The 22543-nt window shown below is 42.3% G+C and overlaps 1 protein-coding gene across 2 annotated transcripts in view; it reads right to left on the reverse strand.

Moving 5' to 3' along the window:
• BCAR3 (BCAR3 adaptor protein, NSP family member) overlaps nucleotides 1-22543 on the reverse strand; it is a 78836-nt gene that overhangs the window by 24908 nt on the left and 31385 nt on the right. Inside the window, exon 1 of one of the 2 annotated variants that reach the window (XM_035121712.2) lies at nucleotides 9423-9639. The exons of the other annotated variant lie outside the window; for it this stretch is intronic. Coding sequence (XP_034977603.2) covers nucleotides 9423-9506 — 84 coding nt within the window. The 5' untranslated portion in view covers nucleotides 9507-9639. Of the gene's footprint in view, nucleotides 1-9422; nucleotides 9640-22543 lie in introns of those variants that run through there. 2 annotated transcript variants of the gene reach the window in all.

The following is a 22543-nucleotide window of genomic DNA, read 5'->3' on the forward strand; positions in this document are numbered from 1 at the left end:
CTTTCCCAATTTATTTACCTGGCAATTCCAGAGACTGAATCTGGGAATTGTACAAATAATGCACTCTACATTACTGAAGGTAAATAGGTACCACTGCGGCGGGAAGGTAAGTGTTTCCATGTGCTATGGCTTCTTTCACGGTGTTCCATTGCGCCAGAAGAGTTTTAGTCATGCTGGCCATATGACCCAGAAAGCTGTCTGTGGACAAATGCTGGCTCCCTCAACCTGAAAAGCAAGATGAGTGCTGCACCCCATAGCCAACTTTGACTGGACTTAACCATCCAGGGGTCTTTTACCTTTTCCTTTTCCTTTACCTACACTACTGAGCTATGGGCCATTCCTAGAGCTCACTCCAAAATGCCCATTTTTAAAAGAAAGGAGAACAAATAGTAGCCACAGGGGCTTACAGTTCTCACTCTTTCCCCTCCACAATAATGCAGCCTCCTATCACCTATATCCTGTCCTAAGTGTAGCAGTGTTCAATATTAGGGATTATTAGGAAAGAACACATTTGGCTTATTGTATGCATTTCTAGCCACAACATTTTTAAACAACAACAACAACAACAGTGCAGAGCAAATGGCAACCCGACGCTACCGTGCTTAGGGATTTTAATTTTTTTAATTAAAAAAAACCTACGGATATACAACAAGATACAGTAGTACCTCTGGTTGCAGACAGGATCCATTCTCGAGGTCCGGTCGGATCCCAAGATTTCCGCATCCTGAGGACCACTTCTCTGCATGCACGCAGGACAAAACCCGCTAAAATACTTCCGGATTTGCCGCATGCGCATCCCGAAGTTTACGTAACCAGAGGTACGACTGTACAGATATATAAAACTATTTGTGGTGTGGTTTATAAATATGTTTCTCTCCCTCTCTTGGGGGTCATCTAATGAAACTGATTGGTAGAAGATTCAGAATGGACTCAAGAACACACAGGCAACCCATAATTCACTTACAAAATTTGATGCCACAAAGAAAATATGTCCCTGAGCCACAGTTGTTGGGACAATACTGGGAGATGTGCTGTAAGTGGAGCAATCACACAATGCCAGTTCATTCCGTACACAACTTAGATGAGACTAATCTCATTCACATTCTCAACACACCACCCTCACTGTGTCAAGTAGCGCTCTCTCGTGCTCTCTCTCTCTCGTCATCGTATTCCCTTTTGACAGGGCTCTGGCTGAAATATCCCCACAATTCTTCTTGGCATGATGTCAGTGACCTGTCCAATGAGAGATTCTTGTCTCTGGTGCTCTGGTTAAGGATCAGCTGCTTTGTTCTTCACGAACACTGAATTAGGAGATGCAGGGTTAAATTAAAAGATGTGGGAGCTGAGCTTAATCCCTCATCTTTGTTCTCTCCCCTCCAGTCTATGCCTGCTCCCTTAGTTCAAACAGACAGCTCACAAGGCTTCAAGCAGCATTTTAATTAAGCCCAGCTGGCTCTCTTGCCGCTATTATTGCAGATTTTGTTTCAAAAATAAGGTATCCGTTACAATGATTTGTCCCCTACCCAGACATATTTGCTTTCTTTTCAATCTGGACTGTTTACATTTTGCTTTGTATGCTGTGACCTGGTCCCACAACACAGCCAAAAACTGAAGAAACAGAAAGCTCTCTCATCAAATCAGTGACTGATGCAAGAAACTGGTCCTGTGTTTCCCAAGACTCTGCTAGTCACACACAGTAAATAGTAAATTCCTGGGCACACTACAGCATTATTATTATCACATGGTCTGATCCCTAAAGTCATTTTCACAAGCAACACTTAAAAAGAAAATTTTGTGCCCATCAATTTAACAAAAAGGCCATGTGCACTGACTCCCCCGCCCCCCAACCCTGGTCCTCTAAAAAGAAAAAGAAAATATTGCCTGTCTTCAGCCTTAAACGGTACTTTTCACAGTGTCTATCACCTATATCTGTATCTATAAATCTGGGTATTTGCAGCAGCTTGCTGGTTGCTAAATAAATCCTTGCTTGCTCCTTCCAAAAACAGCAGCACGAATAAAGCGATGCAGAGTTGGAGACCCCATTGACTGTAGGCTGTGCGTTACCATGCAACAACAGCAGAAACATTCCCCTCACAAATGGCTGTGCATTTCTTCTTAGTAACTTGGATGAACTCCAAGACCTCCAAGTGATGTGACTGCATCTCTGCAGTACTTGAGAAAGACCAAAGGATGCAAGTTCTCTTCCTCCAATCTAGGTTTTACTATGAATGCTCTGATCTTGAGAGCTCATCCTCCATTGTATGCACTGTAGGGAGGCATTTGCTACAGACTTCCTTGTAGTGCTGCTCCCTTGTGCAGCTAGTCTATTAAACTAATTGGCCAGACCGTTAAGAGAGCATTGTTCTAAGTGGAACATTGCCAAGAAGAAAGGCTGTTGTTCTTAGCTGTGCGACCTTTTTAATGTTATGGGAGCCAAGGCTGGCTCTATTGTTGATTTTCCTCCTGTGTTTCGCTTTCAAAGAGCAATGCTTTAAAGTCAGGGGTCAGGGAAAGCATCACTAAATGATAGAAGTTTATATACATGTATGATGCAGGTTAGGAGCCCACCAGAATTTAGAAATACTATTTCACATCACTGGATATTTATTTCTACCAAGTTAACTTTGACCTGAACCTCCCAAATTATGAATTCCACCTCCCAGATTTAGAAAGTTTCCAGATTGCCATTATTTTTCAGGAGGAATACATACAGAAAACAAAACTTAAACAAAGGGTTGCACAAATTAAGTGCATTACAGCACTCCAGTGGCCTACCACAACAAATCCACTTAAAAAAACAAGCAACCCAGCCAGATGTGCAGGGTATAAATGGTGGTGCTGGTGGTGGCAAAATGTTATGGAAGTGACAAGGAAAAATAAAAATAAAAATAAAATAAAAATAAAAATCACTTCCTGTTATTTACAGCACGCGTTCCTTTGTTTTTATTTTTCTTTTCTTTTTTTCTCTATTCTATTTTGTTGTAGCTTTGTATATGTTTTTTTTCGTGGTTTTTTTTGTTTTTTATAAATTTACTTTGTATATATATAATTTGATTATTCTTATTATCTTTTGTCCTTTGTCCCTTTTTTGTTATGTATGTTTTTAAAAAATTGAATAAAGATTTGATTAAAAAAAAAGGAAGTGACAAGGAAATGCACTGAAAAGTGTGGGGTGGGTGGATGATTAATGGGAACCCGTGTAAATGCCCTGTAAGCAAATCAGGACAAATGCAGAATGAACAGCACTGGTGTACGATCACCCTGTAAACAAAAGAGAACAAATGCTCAAGAAAGACCAGCCATTGTACAACCAGTGTGTAACCAGTGTATAAGCTTTGTGCAAGCAAATGAGGATTGATGCTGAATAAACATGTCGTCTGGAGGAGCCCTTCACTGAAAATAATTCATTTTGTTTTGGGTTTGTTTTTTTTTCTCACAAAAACAACAACAAAGCCCCTTCAACAGCATCAACTCCTGGTGAAATAAAAGAAAAGAAGGCAGTGACTTAATTTTTGTTGTACATAATCTCTAGTCTCTCTCTCCTCATTAGGGGAATGAATTAGCCATTTTCTCAATCTCTTTTATAAATTATTATTTACTTCTAGCGTACCTAAAAAAAATGTTAGTGTGGCTTCCTGCTCTCTAGGATAAAAAGAAAAAAGAAACCTGAAATCCTGATGAGATTTTGAGTAAGCTGTTAGTGCAACTTTTTGATGCCCTCTGCCTTCCTAGTAGGCTATCAGCCTTTCCTGCTGCTATGCAGAGAGCCCTGCCAGGATACACTGAAATTAACCCCAGGAGCTGCCAGTCAAGAGCTTCTCATTTGTGACAGGAAGGTCCTCCGTGAGCAGATTTCACATTTATGATGAGACAGAATGCAGCATATTTAGAATACTCTCTGAATGTACCTAAACTACAGATCCTACAGACGCCCACTTAGGAACGTCTTGCAGTAAAAAGTAGCAAAATGCACAAGGCAAGCAGGCCAAGGAGCCTATTATAATTTAAATAGCAAAATACAAAAAGAAACAGAGCATACTATAAGGTTGTCGGGGCTGCCCTAAAAGCTGCTCCAGAAGCTGAAGCATGAGCTTATTGTGCTCATCTTATCATGCTCTTAAAGCAGTTGCATTGGCTGTTAGTAAATTAACACACATGGATTTAGTCTTGTCCAATAAAGTCCTAAACAACCTGAGGCCAGAATACCTGAAAGAGTATCTTCTCCCTTACTGCCCCCCATGATCACTACAAGCAGCTGATAAGGCTCTCCTGTACTGCTGTCTGTGTGATTGGTGTGGTTGACATCAACCAAGCTGAAGGGCCTTTTCTGTGGTGGCACCCTTGTTGAGGAAACATCTCCCCTCAGAGCTTAAGCAACTGCCCACAATGATGATGTTTATGCACCTTCTAAACACACCTCTGTCCTCCCAAGCATCTGTTGTTGCTTCACTGTAGCAAGTCACCATACAGTACAGTGGTACCTCGGTTTATGAACACAATTGGTTCCGGAAGTCTGTTCATAAACTGAAGCGTTCATAAACTGAAGCGAACTTTCCCATTGAAAGTAATGGAAAGTGGATTAATCCGTTCCAGACGGTCCGCGGAGTAACCGTTCATAAACTGAAGCGAACTTTCCCATTGAAAGTAATGGAAAGTGGATTAATCCGTTCCAGACGGGTCCGCGAAGTACTTAAACTGAAGCGTTCATAAACTGAAACATGGGTGTAATTGGTTCCGGAAGTCTGTTCATAAACTGAAGCGTTCATAAACTGAAGCGAACTTTCCCATTAAAAGTAATGGAAAGTGAATTAATCCGTTCCAGATGGGTCCACGGCGTTCATAAACCGAAAATTCATAAACCGAGGTGTTCATAAACCGAGGTTCCACTGTACTTTTAAACTCTTCCCTGAGTTCCAATGGTTTTTAAGCTGTTGTTATTTTAGTGTTAGATATGTATTTTAAAATTGATGTACACTACTTCATGATTAATGTGTGAGCTGGTACAGAAATGTTTTCATAAATAAGCAGCAAAAAAAACCCAACCCCAACCCCAAATAAGGGTAGTCCAAATGACAGCAATTTCTAGCTTATGCCCACAAGACACACACAAGCAGCAATCTGCCTACTACAGGTCATTCTCCTTTGTACCGTAACTGCTGCACTGTCTCTGCACAGACAAGAATATAAAATTATGTCACACAATTATGAATATTCATTTGGAATCCATCCTGACTGTTGTGCTGCCAACTTCTAAGAGAGATGGGAAAGAATTTGTGGTAAAGGCTCATGAGATCAAGAGCAAGACCTTAGAGGATTAAAGACAAAGCTATGGGAGGGTAAAGGGGTGGAACTCATGGTACAAACATGATGCTCATCTAAGGCAGAGGGCAGCCAATGTGGCACCTTCTAGGAGTTACTGGATTATAGCTCCAAACATCCCTGACCACTAGCGAACAGGGGTGGGCTGATGGAAGGCATGGTGGGTATTGCTCATCTGAAGTGCATGGCTTTTCCATATGCTTTCAAAGTCCCTTGCTACCATGCAATAGGACCCAGCAATATTGGTTGGGCCTGTAGAAAATAAAAAGCTATCCCTTGCAATCTTATTGGACTATAACATTATACTTCCAAGGCAGAAAAGGCCTGCAGGGCAGGGATCAGGTCCTCTAGCGCTCACAACCAATAATAATATACAAAACTAAGCTCCAGAGAATCCATCAAGCTTCACAACTATATTCTTAACGTGTTTCTATTTAAACTAATGTACTGGCTCTGGTCAGAGCTAAGATCCTGCCTTACAATCTGGTCAGCACAGATCTAGTTGTGATTCCTGCATTGCAGGGGGTTGGACTAGATGACCCTTGGGTCCCTTCCAACTCTATGATTCTATTATCCATTTCAACTTATATTAACAGTAGCCCCGGAGAGCAAAAGTTAAGTTGCCATCTCTGGCCTTCTTTTTCTATGCTTACAAATGCTTTAAAATAGAACTTTATTGAACATGAAGCAGCGGAGATCTCAAAGTTCTGCAGTGGCATAACCAGCCTATTTTGAAGAGCTGGGAGCCTCTCAAATAGAATCTTATTCTGAACAGGGCCAGATGGATTTCTATATAAAAATAATGTTCCCCCCTCCCATCCTGATTCCCCAGAGGACATGTGGATTGGGTCAATGGAATGTTACCATGACAACATGCTGCATGATTTTAGGTATTAGGCCATTGTGCCAAGATAAACAACATAGTCAATAACTGTAGCTCTAATTCTACTTTGATAATGAACACTAAGCCTCAAAATTCACGTGGAAGTTTTTATACCAGCCAGACTAAAATAATGGCTTTTACAACCTTAATCATGACCTTAAAACCCCTTCTTAACGGCGTGTTTGAACCAGCAGCTTTCTTTCCATTTGCTCTTACATCACCCCGCAGTAAATTCCTAAATTGCTCTTCTGCGAATTGCAGTCTACTCCACAAAGAGAAGCATAGGGGACTCCTTGTGAGTAAATGCCTTCCAAGACAAGTTGACATGCTGGCTTTAACAGCTGCATGCACAGCAAAAACTCAACATGTTTTCCTCAACATCAAAATATAGTAGCCTGCATGGGCATAGCCAGGATTTTTCTTGGGAGGGGCAGGCCTTCTGGGGTTTTGGGGGGGAGGGGCAAGAACCTCAGTTAGCTATGTATTTGGATTGATTTGGATTGATTTATAGGGGAACAGCTGCCCCTTCCTGACCTCCTTGGCAGGGGTAGATTAGCAGGACCGGCCCAATAATCAGGCAGATACTGTAATGGCAGTTACCTCAGGAGGCTGATAGCAGGGGCAGCAAACATTGGTGAGATAATAATGTGCTGGGTGGTTTGTCCTGCACCCTCTAAACTATCCAGCTGCCCTGAGGTGTGGTCTAAGATTACCCCCCCATTACCAGTGTTGAAGTAAAATTCTACAGTGGTACCTCACAAGACGAAATTAATTCATTCCACGAGTCGTTTCGTCTTGCGATAATTTCGTCCTGTGAAGCGCGGTTTCCCATAGGAATGCATTGAAATTTAATTAATGTGTTCCTATGGGGAAAGAAGAAGCGCAAAAAAAGGCGCCGACTCACCCGCCACGGCCAGAAGTCTTCAAGGCTCTGGGGAGGGGAAAGCAGGAGGAGGGCCAGGGGTCTGGAAGGAGTCCAGAAGCCATTTACAGAGCTGGGAGAAAGCAAGGCCAGAGCCGCAGGGTCTCCTCCCACCACAGTCTCTACTCCTTCAGGCACTGCCGCTGTTCCCGCCAAGGGCCGCCTGGCGAGCCCCGCTTCTGCTCCTGCCGGAGCCGCGAAAGCCGCCAAGGAGGGCAAGGCCAGAGCCGCGGAGGCCACCATGAGCGCCGTACCACCGCAGGAGGCAGAAGCAGCGGCCGTCACCAGTGGAGTCGTAAAGGTAAGCGGCAGCGGCAGCTTCCCTTCCCCTCGCAAGGCTGCTTCATTTTGCGAGTCGTCCAAAAAAATCACAAAACGTTTTCATTTTGCCATTTTTTCCATTGCGCGAGGCATTTGTCTTGCAGGGTACCACTGTATTTCCAGTCTGGTCACCTTCTGTACATTGGAACAGAAGAGGGACACCATCTTGCCCTTTGCCTCAGACAGCAAAATGTATTGGGTCATGAAATCGGGGATGCGCTACCTACAGGCGGACATACTCCCTGTCACCCTGCTTCCCCTATCACCATTTCCCAGTCAAGGGCCCGGGTAAGCCCCGCCCCACATCACAAAATGCAGTGTACACACACCATTTGAATGGCAATGCCCATCAACTTTGTGGAGGCCTGGCCTGGCCCTCTCAAATATTTTATGGGGCATGGGCAAAGGGCCCTAGATCCCTTTGAGTTGGCTCCTATATCCCCCAATGCAAGTCTGTACCCAGACTAAACCATGCTGAATCATAACCAGGATTGCCCTCGTAACCAGAGTTTGAAACCAGGATTTGAAGATAGTTATGCAAACCCTTGTCATAATGAATTGCTCACATAATGAATAGATCACAAACAATTAAAACCACAATAGGAGGGCAAAATTCACAAAGGGAATATATGAATCTATAGTATGTTTCTGAGCTCCTAATTGAGGGATGGAGTCACTGTTGTTTATGAGTGTCATCTTTTGACAGTGATTATTATTACAGTATTAATAAAATTATCCTTAGAGTTGTATATTTAACAAGGTCTGATATTTTGGTAACAGCACTTAAAAAAATGTATATAAATATATTTTGCTAGACCCTTTTCATGAAACTCAGTAAAAGGTATCTGATAAAAGAAAGTACATTGCATTATGAATTTCTATATTAAGTGCCTGTGTATTATTTTTAGTCATATAGCATATCACTTTCAGTTTCCCATAAAGAAAAGCAGAGGTGTTTTGAATGCTTTATGTAATCTGATAGCCAATTTGTAAATAAATCCTTTTTGCAACTACTGACTTCACATTTTCTTTATGATGCAACCTTCTGTCTGTTTACAACTTCAGGTTAGCAGGCAGCCTAACGTTTAAAACAGGGATTATTGAATAATCCAGTCTTAGTAAATTTCAATGGAAGTTGACCTGATCTGCATGCATCTTCTAGACTATTGTTATTATTATTAATACTATACATTTATTTATTCAGACCTCATATTTTCCCCTGATGGAACTCAAGGCAGCTTACAGATAAAAACAAACAAAAATCATTAAAATACAATTAAACATTAATAGAATTAATGTACATACAGAAAATTGGTTGAAAACATACCAATAATTACAATAAAAGCAGCACACAGAAAAAAGCATAGATCAGAAAATATTTATCCACCCTTCCCAAATGTTTCAAAGCTCAAGAACACAAATCAAAATATGTTTTTAAAGGCATCTTTTAAAAGGAAGTATGTTTAGAAGAGTATATTTGGAAAGAAAGGATGCATTTAAAATGCATGAGTTTTCACGCAGATTTTAGAACAAACATTGCAGATTAATCGTGGAAATTGCATGGAAAGGACTTGTGGGTAAAAGAATGCAAAAATTACCCAAACTGAAAATAAGACTAATTTATCTTATTTATCTTTTCAGCTACTAGTAGTTCTTGTACCATTTCTATCTACAAGCAGTTCAGAGTGGCAAACCTGGGGATTTTCCACATTTTATTTGCGCAAAATCTTGTGAGGTAGGTAGGGAGGGAGATACTTGGCTAAGTTCAGTCAGCGAACTATGCGGCTGAGCAGGATTTTGAACACAGGTCTCTGTGGCAGATTCCAACACGTTAACCACTACACCACAACTACACCTGGACAACAGTGTGTAACAACATAAAATCGTGACCTTTTCTTGATCTGTAGATAGAATATACGTATAAGTACAATAGTGATATAAATCGCACACACTTCCTTAACATTACAGACCACCTACCTTGACACCAATAATGGCCTTGCGGTGATAAAAACAGCAGAGAGATGCTATGAGCGTTTGAAGAACATTGGAATCTTTCGGCATTTTCAGATCTTTTGTCCCGTAGACCAACAACCTCCCTTGGCACACAAGATGAATGGTCCCTCCCAGCTACTTTCAAGAGCTCCCACTGAGTTTAGCTCCTGCTTTGCTGGGTCTTCTACACTCTTCCCCCCCCCTCCCCCAACCTCATATTTTAATCCCAGGCCGTTTCCTCAGTGAAAGCTGATCCTGTCATCTAAGAAGGTCATCTCCCGCTTGCTTCCAGCAATGGATCAGAATCATCATGGGACTTCATTCAGCTTGCCAATGAAATCCTAACCCTCAAAGAGAGGGAGAGGGGGGAGTGAATCTCTGTTTGGGAATCCCCCAGATTACAAAACACAAATCCCCAATCCAGCAAAAAAAATCATCACCTTGTTCTTCAGCATGTAATATATTGAGTCATTGGGCCCAGAAAGGTTTCCAAGTCCAGTTATACCTCTGCAGCCACACATACACACAAAAAGCAATGCCCATGCTTGCATCAGTAACATTGCTAGGTACACGACTGATAAGCAGGGGGTTTTTTCGGGGGGGGGGGGAACAGTTGGTTGCCTAGGGGGTTGCATGTCTCTGTTACTCATCATCTACAATGTTACATCCTAGCGCACAGGTAACCAAGGGAAAAAAGTCGAGACTGTTTGTCTTGAAATAGGAAGCTGCTGGAAACCTGTCATGCAGCAACAACAGAGCGCAGCCAGTAGCATCATCACAGCCGCTGCTAGCGTCATAGAAGCAAACGCAGCCTTCCTCTATTTTAATTAGAAGATAAGTCGGTCAATCGCCAGAGCTGGTGCACACAATTATCCAGCCTTCTGGAAAGCTGCACTTACTACAGCTCTCTGGGCAGCCTTTGGGTAGGAGGCAACTGAAAAACCATGGGATTGTTGCCACTGATTTCAATTGAAACAGGAGATTTCAGCTTCTGGGGTGGGGTGGGCGCAAGTTCCTTTGAAAAGACAAGTTAAGCCAAACTTTGTCGCTGGCAGACCAGAAATGAAGGTCAGTCTATACCCTATGGTTCTGGACATAAAAAGCTCAACACAAATAAGTATTATGCAAGGCACTATGCACTTTTAAAACATATCTCTTTCAATGCTTTCCTTTAATTATAGGCTGCATTGCAGAATCCAGACCACAATGCGCCATGAGCAGAAAGTGGAAGGCCTGTAGAAACGACCTTGTAGAGTAAAGGGTCCCAAATGTGTCAAGTTAGTGATCCAAGCCATATACTGCAAAGAATGAACAACATACTGTACATATAAAAACAAGCACACGGTGAATTCTCAGGTGGAATAAAAGCCGCTCCAAATCTACATTACAATGGGCAGACCCTCTAAGCAAAACTCACCTACCAAGTCATGTCAAATGACATTTTGGTGCAATTTCACACCATCTAAAATCCTGTCCTGATGCTGAGGCACTTAATATAGAACTAGTAGATAGGAATCCTCCAATATAACTAAGAAACATTAACATAGTAACCTCATATATTTCTGTTCAGAAGCAAATCCCGCTCTCAGGTTAAGTGGCTACAAGACTGCAGCCTAAAAGGTAACAGAGCTATCTATGCATTGAAAAAACAACAACATGTGGTTCGGTCCTTTTTGGACTCTTACCATTTCAGAGTGGAGCAAGGATTTGCATGTTTGAATACACTCCCATGTCAAAAAACTTTGCCTGTAGTAAGTTAGCATGCTATAAATAAAAGAGTTCTTGCATAGCATCCTGTATCAATTCCAGTTTTCTGTGCTTAGGTACATGTGACAGGGTTGTTTTTAAATGTGGTGGGAACATTCCAAATTGTGATTTCCTACCAACCCTCTGAAATAGAGTACAGGCCAGAAAAAATTTTTTGGAAGTTCCACAATGCAGGCAATATGAAAGAAGTCATCCCCCCTCCCCTTGACATTATAAAAAGTTACTGGAATTCTCCACCCCACAATATGTTTATTATGAGGCAAGCATTTAAATAGTTTCAAGTACACGAACAGCCATATGTAGTTTTGAAAACATCCAAATGTTTAATTTTAGGTGTTTAATTTTAGATGGAACCAGAAATCTCTTGCCAAACAGATGCATAACTTGTCCACAATGGGGTCACAGAGCAGCCAGACAGGGGAATGAAATATGGGAACAGCTTTCTTCCTAACAGCCTTGTTCTATAGTTTTGGTAAAGAATATTCTACATTTTTTTCCTGTTGTTCTGACTGTATCTGATGGAAATTCTAAGTGCAGACAGGGTAGAAGAACTATACTGGATTAACTAATCTAAAATAAGAAACACTGCAACGAAACTGAGACAATCTAGTTGGATAGTGATTTATTATAATTCCTAAACCTGATGTGTCAGCAAACAGATGCTCAGGAAAGCAGATTTTGATTATAGGCCTACTGGTAATGTGATAAAAGTTTTGCTGATGCTTGCAGAGATATTTCTTTGCAAGTACAGGATGCACACATCTTTTTTTGGTGTTTTCATATCCCATCAATGCTCAGCTCAAAAGATTCCTGCAATAGCTTATAAAACAAAACGTCTTTTTCAGAACAGCTAAAAATGACAATACTGTAATTCAATAGGATGCATTGTTAAAAAAATAAAATAAATGAAGAGGTCACCAATGTGTGTAAATGTAAACCTCTTAAGTTATATGGACAGATGCAAAATTAAAAATAACTGTTCTAATTTAAACAGAAATACAATGCATCTCACCATTGTGGAAAAGACTATGACCTTATATAGAGATATCAGAGCTCGTTTTTTGGGAAACCTTTTGAGACCAAGAGCTGGTTAGACCCTCACTCATCCTATTTGTGATCTTTTGGCAGGCCACAATAAAGCCATTACAAACAAGGTGGCCATTTTTTCAATAGCAGCTCAAAAAAAATCACTATAATTTCCTAAAGACTTCTTCTGTGAACAGCAAACAGGACCACTCACAATAGTATACTCAATGTTCTTGTTAATCTCAGTTTGTATTGATAATTATTAGTGTCATATATTATGAGTGCTATTTTCTGGTATGTTATCTCTCTTAGCTGGAGTCTGTATCTGCTAATTTGTGATGGTTGGTATCTGTGCTATTCCTCTGTTTTGTAATTGTCATTGTGCCAAACACAAATAAAATTGATCAATTCTATTCAACTCTGTTTGCTCTCCAAATACGGGCCCATTTTAATGGTTTTTGATCTTTTAAACTGACTTGGACCAGGACAACATTTCAAATAGGACTGTCCTCTGAAAAGCTGAACACATGACCATTCTGCATCTCAACTGTTTCCACTTAGTGCCTTCTTTATTGATCCAATTTCACACAGAATGGATTGGGCCTCTGCATCAGATGAAATCCACTGAGGGCATTTTGTGCACAACACTGAAAGCGTATCTCTGCATTTCCTGTCCCTTTAATGTGAATGTAGAACCAACCTAGGACAAGTCACTTTGTATTTGATTTAAAAGTAGCTCTCCTGCTTTTAATCCCATGGGAATGATATACACATATGGGAACAAACTGCCAGGGAGGTTCAAAGGTCAATTTTAAGGGCATGAGCAAAATAACAAAGCAGCAGTTGTCATATTCCCTAAGCCTACTAATTGTGATTATATAGCTGGTTACTGAGATTCATCTGGCAAGCAATTGGTGTAGGAGGTTTGTTGTCTCTTCACATAAAAATAAACTGAAAGTGTATTGCATGAAAGTACAGTGTCAGATCTACCCGACAGAATAGCTCTAGTCAGCACTCAACTATAATCTGCCAGAATACGGATGTAACAGTCAGAGGACTGCATCTGTTCGTAGATTCGAACTCACAGTGGGTGAACACTAGAAACTATTATAACAACACACCTGGTATTAATGTGACCATTCAGAATTAAAACAGCACATGTACCGTAGCTGCAAAAATCAAGCTACTGTTATTTTAAATACAGTCAAAGCCAAGTGACTGGCATGTAAAGTACCAGTAAGTCAGAAGATGAACACAAAGGACTTCTAACTCCCACTGGTTTCAAATTTTAAAACATGCTTCCACTGAGATCTACTTCAGCAAAATCTAAATTGCATCTTGGCAGGCTGTAAGCCAGGAATGTGCTATTCCAGGCATCCCCAAACTGCGGCCCTCCAGATGTTTTGGCCTACAACTCCCATGATCCCTAGCTAACAGGACCAGTGGTCAGGGAAGATGGGAATTGTAGTCCAAAACATATGGAGGGCCGAAGTTTGGGGGTGCCTGTGCTATTCCATCCATGTATGCAGGCACTAACATACAGTCTTTTGCACACACCCTGCTTTGTAGCATTCACATGGCATTTCTGCACATTACATAAACGATATGACTCCACTACTAAAGTCTTGCACCACTCCTCTAAAGAACTGCTGCCACTGCTTATAGGTTAGCAGAAAACAAAGCTTTCCACAGTGAAGCAGTTTTTAAGTGACTTAATGGTGGTATGAGAAGCTTTTCTGCTCATGGTGCACCGTACATAAATACCAAATAGAAGGTTCTTGGTGCAAATGGATGCCACTTCCAGCTCATGACATGTGGGGTTGCCAATTTCCACTGGTTGCCCTCCCAATTCTCCCCACCTTGTGGAACAACACAACACACACTCTGCAACATACTGCTCAATCAGTGTCCTCCGACTTTGTAAGGACTCGCATCACAAATTGGTCAACTGATGTCTATTTGCAGCCTTTCACATGGTCAAATCATCATCTTCTCTAGCTCAATGCTGTTTGCTCTGACTAGCAGTATCTCCCATCCTTGTTCATCGGATCATTTAAATGGAGATGCCAAGGATTTAACTAGGAACCTTTAATATGCAAAGCATGAGTTTCATCTCTGAGCCACAGCCATTTCCAAAATAGTGACAGCCCAGAAAAATATTTTGGGTCAGCTGTAAGACACATCCTTTGCATGCAGGAGGTCCTAAATTAAATCAATGGCATCTCCAGTTAAAAGGATCTGGTAGGAAGTTGTGGGAAATACCTTCTGAAACAGGGCCAGGAGGCCGAATCTAGAACTGACTCACCCTTCACAGGCAATTCTGGACCTGCCCACTTGACATCGTATGACACCAGCTGAGTCAAAGTTCAAGCCCTGGGTGCAGGCAAAGCCTTATCCCTGCTAAGATGGAGATCAGCCTCTACATGCTCTTTGAGAATAAAAGTCAGCAGCACAGGTTTGTCTCTGCCCCAAATGGCCATATGGATCAAATTCAGAGACTTGGAATGCATGGTTAGGCACATGAACTGCAGGTTCCCCACTACTGCTGCAGAACCATTTCTATCTCCGATAAGCAACAATGAGCTAGATGAACAAATGGTACAAGGACGCTCCCTAAATTCTAAGCTATATATATCTTTGTGTCATAAGGTTGCAAAGGAAGTTTTCATTCCCAAGAAGCAATACTGTCCTCCCCAAAAGCAACTGCAACAACAGCTATTGTTTTCTATTAGAGGACTAGAAACAAATAGGCATTGCCCACACTCTAGGAAGGGTGCATATAATCTGGACAATACATGTAAAAATGTTTTGACAAAGCTTATTTTATGCACGCTAAAAGGTAAAGGTAAAGGGGCCCCTGACCATCGGGTCCAGTCGTGTCCGACTCTGGGGTTGCGGCGCTCATCTCGCTCTATAGGCCGAGGGAGCCGGCGTTTGTCCGCAGACAGCTTCCAGGTCATGTGGCCAGCATGACAAAGCTGCTTCTGGCGAACCAGAGCAGCGCATGGAAACGCCGTTCACCTTCCCGCCGGAGCGGTCCCTATTTATCTACTTGCACTTCGATGTGCTTTCAAACTGCTAGGTGGGCAGGAGCTGGGACCGAGCAACGGGAGCTCACCCTGTTGCAGGGATTCGAACCGCCGACCTTCTGACCGGCAAGCCCTAGACTCTGTGGTTTAACCCACAGTGCCACCTACTGCTAACTAAATGGCCCTGCTGCATGGAGGTACACAATGTACCTCTTTTGTGTTAAGAGTCTGAATCTAGTATCCACATGGCAAGAAATTACACTCTGGCTCCCCCGTATGGATAACAATAATATGTTACGAGAGTTTGTTTAAAAAACAAAACACTGCAGTGCAGCTCCTTTTTCCTTCTTTTGAGAAGGAGCTGAGAAACTTGCCAAGGCTGAATCTCCAGCAAAATGGTTTTGAGTAAGGTGCAAAAATGTCCCATTCTACTTTCATAACTTTTTAGTAACCAGGGTGCCCCAAATGTCAGCTTTCTGAATTGCCTAGAAATACCTTTGCCACTTAGGAGTGCAGTTCTTATCCCTGTTCCTTTCCTAGGTTTCTTATCCACTACTTCTTGGGCATCTGCCCTAATGGAAGGGTATGCAGATCTGTGGACCTGTGCCTGTTTAAAAACCAACCAACCAACCTGTATTGAGAGGGAACCGACTAAACATAATGTAATAGTCTTGAACCAACAAACCGTACACATACTAAATTTTGGAGTTCTAACCCATATCAGATGTACAGTTTAAATAACCCTAATAACCCTGTGAGCTAGTAAGGGCAACCAATTACTGAGGCCCAAGAGTTGTGGTTCTCAAGGGTGTGGTAGGAGAAGAAAAAGTGAAACGGGAAGATTCAATGACAAAGAAATATTTAAACATTTCAGTATTAGTATTATCAGTATGGGCTGGATAATGATTATTGTTAAAGCAGTTATTTTATAATTATCCTTTTCCAGAGAATCTGTCCAAGTCCAAAGTGATGTTCAGACAGAGTATCTCACATTTTAACACCAGGTAACTGTTTTCTCTTTTGTATCAACAGGAAAAAAACATTCTACTTATCACACTAGAGGGCAGTGTATTACCATAAGGAACATTGCATAAGTGAATCTAGCAACAGCTAAACCACAGTGATTTATGTTCAACCATTTCAATATAAGTCACCTGTCAATTACTGCCTTGGTCTGCCATTTTCAGAAGTTTAAATAAGACTGAGCAGTTAAATTGAAAATTAAAACACACACACACACACACACACACACACAAACGTTTGTGGGCATATACAAATCCCTTTTTAGATTAACAGGGGACTGAGGGGCAGATGGGACTCATCAACCTGGGAAGGTAGCCCCATCTAGGAGAAGGAAAATTCTGGTCCTAAATCTCTGCTGCCATGTGGCTATACTTATTTGTGAGAAAGGCTTCGGGAGTAAACCCAGAGGAAAAACCTGAACCCACTGCCTTGGGGAACATCTTTGGGAGAAGAAAAGGCTAAGGAGTAAACCCTACACCAGGGGTCTGCAACCTGCGGCTCCAGAGCCGCATGTGGCTCTTTTACACCTTTGCTGCGGCTCCGGAGCGGATACGAGGGGAGGAGGCGTCTGAGCCATGCGCCGCCTGAGCCATGCGCCGGTGCCCACCGCCGCCGGAGCACACAGCTGCGGCGGCGCGCTGGGCGCCTGCGCCCCGCACGGCACCCGCTGGAGTCCACAACTCCGCTGTGCGAAAAGGACGCAAGGTGACGTTAGCAGCCCGGGGAGCGTGGTCAGCCCCCTCCCTGCATCAGCCCCTCCCCGCCGCATTTCTGCAGCCAATAGGCTCACGGGGGGCGGGGGCGGAGTTATTAAATTTTTTAAACGGGCGCGCTTCTTCCCGCCCAGCAGCAGAAAAGGCTTGCGGGCTCGGAGCGTGTGTTTGCTGCTGCTGCTCCTGCCTGCGGCCTCCCTGTAGCCTCCTGCCAGCCTGGTCAGGAGATTGAGGTAGATGTATTAATCAATGGGTTGATTCAATATGAGGAAATTTTATAAGTTCACTTGATGGGAGCAACACACATGAAACCATACAGGTGTCCTAATAAGGGAGTCAGAGTTTTGCCCATTCCCAGTAATCAAGGCAGCCCAAACTCATAAGGCAGTTGTAGCTAGTGCCCATTCCCAGTACTGTAATCAAGGCAGCCCAAACTCATAAGGCAGTGGTTGCTGGTGCCCATTCCCAGTAATCAAGGCAGCCCAAACTCAAAGTTATTTTTATAATGACGAGGATGACATTGGGCCCTCATTATTAATTATTATTTACATCAGGCACTGATTATGATTTATGGTACACTGGGGCCCTGATTAATTTTCTATGGCATTTTGGGGCATTGATTATTGGGCATAGCAAATTTTGCTATGGGGCCCTCTGATTTCTAATTACGTCCCTGTTTTGTGGCTCCCAGTTTATTTTTTTTCTTCGGAAATGGGTCCAAGTGGCTCTTTTTGTCTTAAAGGTTGCAGACCCCTGCCCTACACAAACCTGGAGTGGTGTCCCTAAGACAGTTGGATAGTGCCTTATATGCCTCCTTCTAGCAACTCCTGCAGCCAAGCTGGTGCCAAACATATTGCTCTGCTTTTCTTTGGACCACATCAACAAGACAGAAGAGGGGGTTTTGTCATCTGGGCAGCCCAGGACCTCCATACACACTGTCCAGGCTTGCACCTGGGTGCTTAAGGCTACCAGCATCACAAGGAAAGGGCAGATAGAAGGATTGTCATGCCTGCGTAGTAGGGTTGCCATATTCTGAAGACCAAAAAAAGAGGACCCATTTGCCGACTTCTACTTTTAACTATGGATCGCTATGACAACTCTCATTTTACGTACCCATGCTTGTTTAAAGTTGTTGCCTCCAAGTTTCCATCATCAGTTACCTTCATGCACTTTAAATATGTTTAGGGAATCTAAATGGGGCAACTGTGGATGATGTGCAGATTCCAGAACAGGCATGCGTCACTCTAAAGCTTGATAAAATGAAATTTGGATAGGATATCCTTATTACAAGAATTTGATGTTCCTATATTTGGTTTTAAAAATAAAACAGTGCTTGGTCATGTTCATGCATTTATGTAATTGGTTATTTCTTTATTTTTTAAGGTCACATCCACATCATACATTCAAAGCACTCTTATAACACTTGGCTTCCTCCAAAAATTGATGGGAACTGAAGTCTGTAAAGGGTGGAAGTACTCTTACAGAGGTACAATTCCCAAACTGCTCTCAGTACTTACTCTAGAAGAGCAAAATATAAACTACAAATAACTTGAAACAGTAAACAAGATGCTCTCTACTCAGAGAAGAGCTTTTCAAAGCCATTCATGATTCACACGGAGCACCATTCTTAACAGATTTCATATGACCCTCTTTTAAAATCCAGTAATGCCAAAGAAACGAGCTTCAGAAAAAGCCAACCTTTCGTGTCCAACAGAAAACTGTTTCAGTTTATCTTTTTTGGCACAAACATTAATCTGACATGTGGGTGTGTGACCCACAATGGCAAGAAGATTAGTGCCGGTAACCGGTCACGAGTGCAATCATTGTCCAAAGAACCAATGAGTTGCAAAAATGTGCTTAGCTTTAATTTGGCAAAAGTAATAAAAGCAATTGCTCTCAGTTCTCTCTTGATTTACCACCCAATAAATGTCACTAGATGAGTACCAATGTTTCCTACAGGGGAGGTCGGCTCTATAAAACACCAGCCTGGGCTGCAAAGCCATGCGGATCAATGTTTCCCAAAGGAAATGCAAGGGCAGAACCAACAATGAGTAGCAGGAACTGGATGGGTGGGTGGGTTACGAGGCTGAGGGTGGGTGGTCAATGGGCATCAGGGACAATTCTTATTTTTATTATTCTTATACAAATTTAGAGACCACTTCACAGCATAAAGCCATCAAAGTGCTGTCCACGGTAAAAAACAAGAGTACACAAACTCTAAGAACAATAAAATCAGTTCAGTAAACTCCAAAAGAATAAAAAACTTTCCATACTAACAAAAAAAATGGGTGGAATTCAACATCCAGGTACTGTGCTGTGATTATTCCATCTGCCCAAGCGTTTCAGCTAGACAGAATATGACATACTGAACAATCCCCACACATACACATATGCTGTTTTGGGGGTTCTCATGAATTCTCCCCTCCAAGCCATTTTGGGGTTGGGGGCACAGGGCGAAGACAGGAACCCCCCTGTTAAAGCAGAAGGTCTTGTAGAAGGCTTCCATTGTGGGGCTCCTTAGGTGAATGCCGCCCGGCCCAACTGAACAATTTCATCAGATATTAAATTGCTCTTCCATAATGAACGGGTTTCACTTCAGCAGGCACCTAAACATCACTGTCTGATTGCAGCTGGTAACTGATTCCATAGAGCTGGAGCTGCGAACCTGAAAGCTCAGTTTCTAGTATAGACCAAGAGCACCTATGGAGAATATGGTACTCTCAGCAGCGTCTCATATGAGGACTGCAGTTGCTGGTCAGAGACAGAATAGGCAAGGTGGCCTCTTAGATATCATGGTCCCAAGTTGTTCAGGGTTTCAATGCTAAAAGAAGAAACTTGAAGTGCTCCCCACAGCATATTTGCAGCCAGTGCAGCTCCTTTAGCAGAGGAATAAGTAAATATGGTGTCAATGGAGTACCACAGTCAACACAACCTAGCTTGCTGCATTCTGCACCAGCTGCAGCTTCCAAGTTAAACCACAGAGAAGTCCCACACAGATCAACTGAATAATCCAATCTTGAGAGCACCAATACCAAGATCACAGGGGCCAAGCTATCTCTGTCCAGAATCAATGTGTGAAAGAAAAGCTTAGAATGGAAGGTTCCATCTGAGAAAGAGGGCAAGACTAACATGTGGTTCTTCTTCAAAAGGATACAGAATTCTACCAGTGGATGTCTTGGGTAATATCACAAGGGACCATATGAACTTCATGATTGGTTCCTTTCTGCATACAGTTGAAAGTGAATTCAGAACTGTATCATGTTGCAAAGGGCAACTTTTCCAACCTGTGGACAGTACCAGTAAATGTGCAGCAGTCCTCACTTAAGTCTTTCCTTGGTAGTATCACTGTCCCTGTTTTGCTGTTGGGGGGACATTTTGTGGGAGTGACTTTTCCTTGCATGTGCACTAGAGATCTTAGATTTCAGCTCACACTAGAAACGGGCCTTCTAGTGAAGGTCGTCGCATCTTCTTATCTTAGCACCCATGTTCATATGCTACTACTACACTTGAATGAAACTGCCTACACAGCGACAGGCTAGTACACTGCTCCCCTCCCCACATCCTAACTACTACTACTACTACTCACACAGACAGGAAATGTTGCCACACATGTTCAGAATTGTTTCAGTAAATGAGATGGCATTTGGATATTATTATTTTTTAAGAAAAAGAAACCTGTTATGATCACTTTACTGGGAGTGGATGCTAGATAAAACCAAAGGCCTATCTAGTCCAGCATCTTCTGTTTCCCAGAGTGGTTAACCAGGTGCTTCTGGGAATCCTGCAAGCAGGAAACAAGAGCAATAGCATTCCCCTGCTTGTGATTCCTCAACAACTGGCAATTGGAAGAGTTACATCCCTACAGGTGCTCTCAGCAATGCCAGTGGGAAAACTAAGAACATACTTTCTGACTGTAATTGCTGGGGAAACTGTAATAAATTCCGCAGTTCTATCCCATCAGACAATCCTCCCCCAAGTCATCTATAAAGCACAATTCTTCAAAGCTTGCACCCAACATTCAACAGTAATATTTCCTTTTAAGGCAGTGATGGGATTCATTCTTCCACCTTCCTTTCTCACAGCAGAAACAAACCTTCTTCTATGCAAAACAGATTTTCAGTGCTGACAGTGGTTGAGGAGGGAGGCCATGCCAGAGCGCGCACATTTTATTGCAAATGCTCCAGTACAGTACTGTTCTCTTCTGCACTCACAGCTGGCTCTGTCTTAGCTGCTCTCCCCCACAGAGAGAAGGCATTTAAGCTTCTCATGTGCAGTCTCAGACAAAGGCAGGCGGGTTAGGAAATCCTCTAGAAGCCAGTTTGCCATTCCATATTATTAAAAACAAAACAAAAACCCAAACCTCTAAGGTGCATCTGACTATTGGTATTATTCTGCCTTATTAAAAAGCATTTCTCTTTCATGAAGAAATATAGAATTTCTTTCACAGCTCCTTGCAAGCAGCCATCCCAAAGAAGATTGGCCTATTTTCACTTGGGGAATAAAAGCCCAACTCTAAAAGAGCCATTTAACTGTGACCAGAGCTCACAGAACAAAAGAAAAGCCCTCGTCATATGGCCACTTCTCAGTACTGAGACTCCAGCAGATCAGTACATTTGCTTGTTCCCGAGACTGGCTTTTGTATAATTAGCAGCCTCCTTTTTTAATCCACAGAATGGCCTAATGCATCTATACTTTAGACTAGGTTATAAAATGCATTCATTTGCATTCAGCTATTAACACTAACACATACGACCTAAAGAACCATTAAGAACGCCTCCTCCCCAAGAATTTATGCAACAACAGAAAGAAATGAGTAGGCTAAAAATATCCCCCACATGTCCCTGAGCAACATTAATTCCTTCTGCTTTCACTCTCCACTGCTGTATCTTAATTTACATCCAAAAATAATTTGCTTCAGAGACACAGAGAAGTGTTTGTCAAACTAGAGGAAAGCACAGATGATGAAAGGTATTGTTCAAAATGAGACTATAAATAGAGACTATAAATAGAGTTTAAATGGCCATCATAGCTCAGCACTGTTTATTGCATAGACACATGCAGGCTGTAATTATTTTCTTAAAAACTGGAGAAACTTCTCTTCACTCAAATAGGTCTGGCAAGTTCACACTTTATCCACTGAAGGCAGATGCCATGACCATTTGCTTGGTAGTAACATCAGACTAGCAAGTCGTTGCATTGTCCCGCCAAGATGTGGAAGAGAATCTTACCCATATTTCTGCTGTTGATAAGCAACCTGGAAGTGGGGCAGTAGTGGTGGCAAGATTCCTCTAGGCATTTGGCAGGGCAATACTAGCTTCTAAAGTGGCTTAATCCCATGAAATGCTACTATGTGAGAGCCAGTGTGGTGTAGTGGTTAAGAGCGGTAGACTCATAGTCTGGGGAACCGGGTTCGTGTCTCCACTCCTCCACATGCAGCTGCTGGGTGACCTTGGGCTAGTCACACTTCTTTGAAGTCTCTCAGTCTCACTCACCTCACAGAGCGTTTGTTGTGGGGGAGGAAGGGAAAGGAGAATGTTAGCCGCTTTGA

This window comes from Zootoca vivipara, chromosome 7 (assembly GCF_963506605.1).
Source record: "Zootoca vivipara chromosome 7, rZooViv1.1, whole genome shotgun sequence".
Lineage (NCBI taxonomy): Eukaryota > Metazoa > Chordata > Lepidosauria > Squamata > Lacertidae > Zootoca > Zootoca vivipara.